We start from the raw sequence: 4232 nt of genomic DNA on the forward strand, positions 1-4232 counted from the left end.
AGGGGGGGGGGGATGCTGGGTGTGGGGGGGTCTGCCCTCGCCCTTGCGAAACCCCCTCCCGACCAATGTGGGAGCCCTCGGGGCGGGGTGGGGGCGGTTTTGGGGGCTCATGGGCACAGCCCCCCCGGGAACGCTTTGAAATCCCAGCCGGCGGGCCCCCCGCCCCGAGGGGGCGGGCAGGAGGCAGCCCCGGGGGTATAAAGGCGGCAGAGGAGCGCAGGAGCCGCTGCTCGCGGCTCGGTGCTGCTGCTCGGGGACTCTGCGGGCACGGGAGGCACCAGGATGCGGGGGCTGGTGGCGCTGCTGGCGGCGCTGAGCTGCGCGGCCCCGGCGGGGCGGGCGGCGGCTCCCGGGGGTGCCCTCAGCTCCAACGCCATCAAGGGACCCCCCCCGGGCGGGGCGGCCGAGGCCAGCGCCGCCCCCGCACCCCCTTTCGACGGCAGCAATAAGGCCCCGCCGGCCGCCACCCGACAGGTAGGAGAGAGCATGGATGGAGAGGGGACAGACACCGGGGATGGAGCGGCGGGACACCGGGAGTGGAGTGGGACACACACCGGGGATGGAGGGGGACACACACCGGGAATAGAAGGACATACACAACGGGGATGGATGGGGACACACACCGGGGATGGAGTGGGACACATGGGGGATGGAGCGGCGGGACACCGGGGGGTGGAGGGGGACACACACCCGGAATAGAAGGACACACACCGGGAATAGAGGGACACACACCGGGGACCCGTCGGGGATGGAGTTGAGGGATACATTTGGCATGAAGGATGGGACGTCGGGGATGAGGACACCCATACCGCGAGATGGAGTAGGGGACACACGCGATGGAGGGGACACCGGCGATGGAAGGGATAGAAGAGCGCGCGGATGGATGATGGAAGGGCTGCCTAGGGGATGGAGGGACACTCCGGGGATGGAGGGACACTGGGGATGGAGGACAGGGGCGCACCGGGTGATGGGGACACAGACACACCGGATGGAGTGGGAACACCTCGGGGAAGGAGGGGACACCGGGGACGGGGGTGGAGGCAGGGAGTGACACACGGGGGATGGATGGAGCGGTCGCGCCGGGGATTGGAGAGGGAACACACCGGGGATGGAGAGGAGGGACACTCGGGGATGGCAGCATCGGCCCCGCTGATCCCCGCGCCTCCTCTGTGTCCCCCAGCCTTTCCCGTGCGCCGAGGACGAGGACTGCGGCCCCGAGGAGTTCTGCGGAGGGGCTGCCCGCGGCGGGGGGGCCCCGCTGTGCCTCGGCTGCCGGCGGCGCCGCAAGCGCTGCCTGCGCGATGCCATGTGCTGCCCCGGCATGGCCTGCAGCAACGGTGAGGGCAGGGGACGGCTGGGGCTGGGGGCCGCGGGAGGGGCCGGGGTCCCACGCGTGGCTGACAGCCGCCCCGCTGCCCCCGCAGGTCTCTGCACGCCCCTGGAGCCGCCCCACGGAGCGGCCGAGCTGGACGAGACGGGCACGGAGGCGCTGTCCCGACGGACGCCCGCTCCAGCCTGGCTCCCCACTGCCAAAGGTGAGGCGTCCCGGCTGCTGTCACCGCGCTGTCCCGCCCGAGGCTGCCATCCTTCCCTGCTGTCCCGTGGGCACCAGCCCGGGCTGCCCCCCTGCCCTGAGATCTGTCCGTGATGCCCATCCTTCCCTTTATCCTCCGTGAGATCACTCGGGATACCCATCCTTCCCTGCTGTCCCCCGTGGGATCACTCGGGATGCCCACTCTCTCTCGGTGTCCCGCAAGGGATTAGTCCAGGACGCCCTTTCTGCTCCACCATCCCCCATGGGGTGGCTCTGGGGTGCCTCCCTTTCCCTCCTGTCCCCTTTGGGGTCACTCGGGATGCCTCCCTTCCCCTCCTGTCCCCTGTGGGATCTCTCCGAGACTCCTATCACTGGGGATGCCTCTCTTTCCCTCCTGTCCCCTTTGGGATAACCCGGGATGCCTCCCTTCCCCTCCTGTCGCCTGTGGGATCCCTCCGGGACGCCCCCCAGCCCCACTAACTCCAGAAGCCAAACCCGGGCTGCCCACCCAGACTCCTCCCTTTCCCTGCTGTCCCCTTCGGGATAACTCGGGATGCCTCCCTTTCCCTGCTGTCCCCTTTGGGATCACTAGGGATGCCTCCCTTCCCCTCCTGTCCCCTGTGGGATCTCTCCGGGACGCCCCCCAGCCCCACTAACTCCAGAAGCCAAACCCGGGCTGCTCACCCTGCCCCACGAGCCATGTCCCCCCGGTGTCCCCCGCCTGCCCGGCTGAGCATCCCCGCGCTGTCCCCACGCAGGAGAGGAGGGCGACTTCTGCCTGCGCTCGTCGGACTGCGCGGCCGGGCTGTGCTGCGCCCGCCACTTCTGGTCCAAGATCTGCAAGCCGGTGCTGCGGGAGGGCCAGGTGTGTACCCGGCACCGGCGGAAAGGCTCGCACGGCCTGGAGATCTTCCAGCGCTGCCAGTGCGCCGAGGGGCTGGCGTGTCGCCTGCAGCGGGAGCACGGCCCCGCCGACGCGTCCCGCCTGCACACGTGCCAGCGGCACTGAGCCACGCACGGACGGACAGACGGACAGGCGGCAGACTCCGGCCCCGCCGGAGCGAAGGTTGTTTCTCAAGGGAACTTCTCCTAAGCGACTTCTTCTTGCAGTACGTTACTGTGTTGTGAATACTCGAGCTGGCACTTAGCTGTACATAACGCCGGGACCTCTAACGACTGACTTTTAATGACTGCTAATGAGTTATTTTGTGTTTCTCTGAGGGCGCTGCCTGGCGCTCTCCAAGCCGTGACTGTGACTTTGTACACACTGGGTTTTTCGTTCTGGCTCGAAGGGATGCCACCGGCTGCGTGCGAGCGAATAAACTCCTTAAATTCACCCCAGGTCCCTGCCCGGGGGAGGAGAGACGGGGGCGGGGGGTCCATCCCCAGCATCCCATGGGAATGGGATGGGTTGGCACTGCTCATCCAGCTGCTTTTTAGGAATTCCGTGGTCGCCACAGATGCCCTCTGGCCGCCAAACCGAGGAGAGGGAGCGCGGTTGGGGCAGTGGGAAGGGCAGCTGGCAGCAGAATCCCTCTCCCTGGTTTTGGGAGGGAGTGAGGGATCACCGGAGGGGCTGTGCTGGACCAACCACGGGTGCTGCCTATCTCGACCGGTCACTCTTTGCTCCATGCAGAATAAAGATTTATTTTTTCCCTTCATTTTGTGGCTCTTTAGCCTTTTGGGATGGCTTGGAGGGAGGGAAAGCTGCGAGCACACATTTTTCCCCACCCCTTTAGCTGAGCCACTGCTTCAGGTGGTTGTGGGTGGGGAGCGTGGGGCTGCTGGGCTGCAGGTGCATCCCTGCAACCTGGGGGAGGGCTTTGGGCTGCAGAATCACCTTGGAGCCTTTCCTGTACACCCCAAAAGCGCTTTGCATCCCATCCCAAACCCGGCACATCCCTGGGGGACTCCGAGGGTGCCGTATAGGGGAGCATCCCTTAAATACTGCCTGCTCGTGGGAGTTCGGTGCCTTTGGGGTTGGTGCTGCCTCTTTAGGGCGTTTAGTTCCCAGGAGAACACGGGATTGTGGAATACCAGCCCCACTGCAGCTCTGGCAGTGCCGGCTGGTGCTGAACCAAGGCCACGGGCACAGAAAATGTAAAGGAGGAAGAACAGCCCCAGGGAAAGATCATTCCAGCTTCCTTCCGGCTCTGGAATTGGCTGAGAACAGCCCAAACTCCCCCAGACTGGAGGGTAAAACACTGATGGTCCTTAAACCACCTGAACCCACCCTTTAAATCCCTCTGGAGCAGCTTTTACTGGAGTCACAACACGAGCTGGGGGTTGAAGCAGCCCCTGAAAGAGTTTCTGACTCAGAGGCTGGAGTTTAGTGCTTGAATCATCATTCCAGGCTGTGAAAATAAAATAAACAATTATTTTATAATAAATAAAACAACAATAAAAGAGTGGTTCAAAGTACTTTTTAAAATCTTGCTTAAAAGAATTTTAAAAGTTTGCACAACATACATAACAATGTAATTATTTAATTATCATAATGTTATGCCCACTAAGAGTCAGTGGCACTGGGGCAATGAAGGGACCTGGCTAAGAAAAGCACCAGGAACTGTTCAGATGGGTTCAAACCTGTCACGAACAGTGTCCTATTTTATCCCTAGGACATTGAAACCACTGTCATTAGGGTCAGGGCTTCTTTCTCCAGAGAGTGAGAGGGACCAGCACGGCTTTGACACCTCTG

At 63.1% G+C, this 4232-nt stretch overlaps 1 protein-coding gene across 1 annotated transcript; it reads left to right on the top strand.

Moving 5' to 3' along the window:
* Positions 1-282: 282 nt before the first annotated feature.
* DKK1 (dickkopf WNT signaling pathway inhibitor 1) lies at positions 283-2543 on the top strand. Its single transcript, XM_041476114.1, has 4 exons — positions 283-474; positions 1181-1337; positions 1425-1535; positions 2293-2543. The coding sequence occupies exons 1-4, from the start codon at positions 283-285 to the stop codon at positions 2541-2543; spliced, it is 711 nt and encodes a 236-aa protein (XP_041332048.1).
* Positions 2544-4232: the final 1689 nt, after the last annotated feature.

Source organism: Pyrgilauda ruficollis, unplaced genomic scaffold (assembly GCF_017590135.1).
Source record: "Pyrgilauda ruficollis isolate IOZ18807 unplaced genomic scaffold, ASM1759013v1 scaffold11, whole genome shotgun sequence".
NCBI lineage: Eukaryota > Metazoa > Chordata > Aves > Passeriformes > Passeridae > Pyrgilauda > Pyrgilauda ruficollis.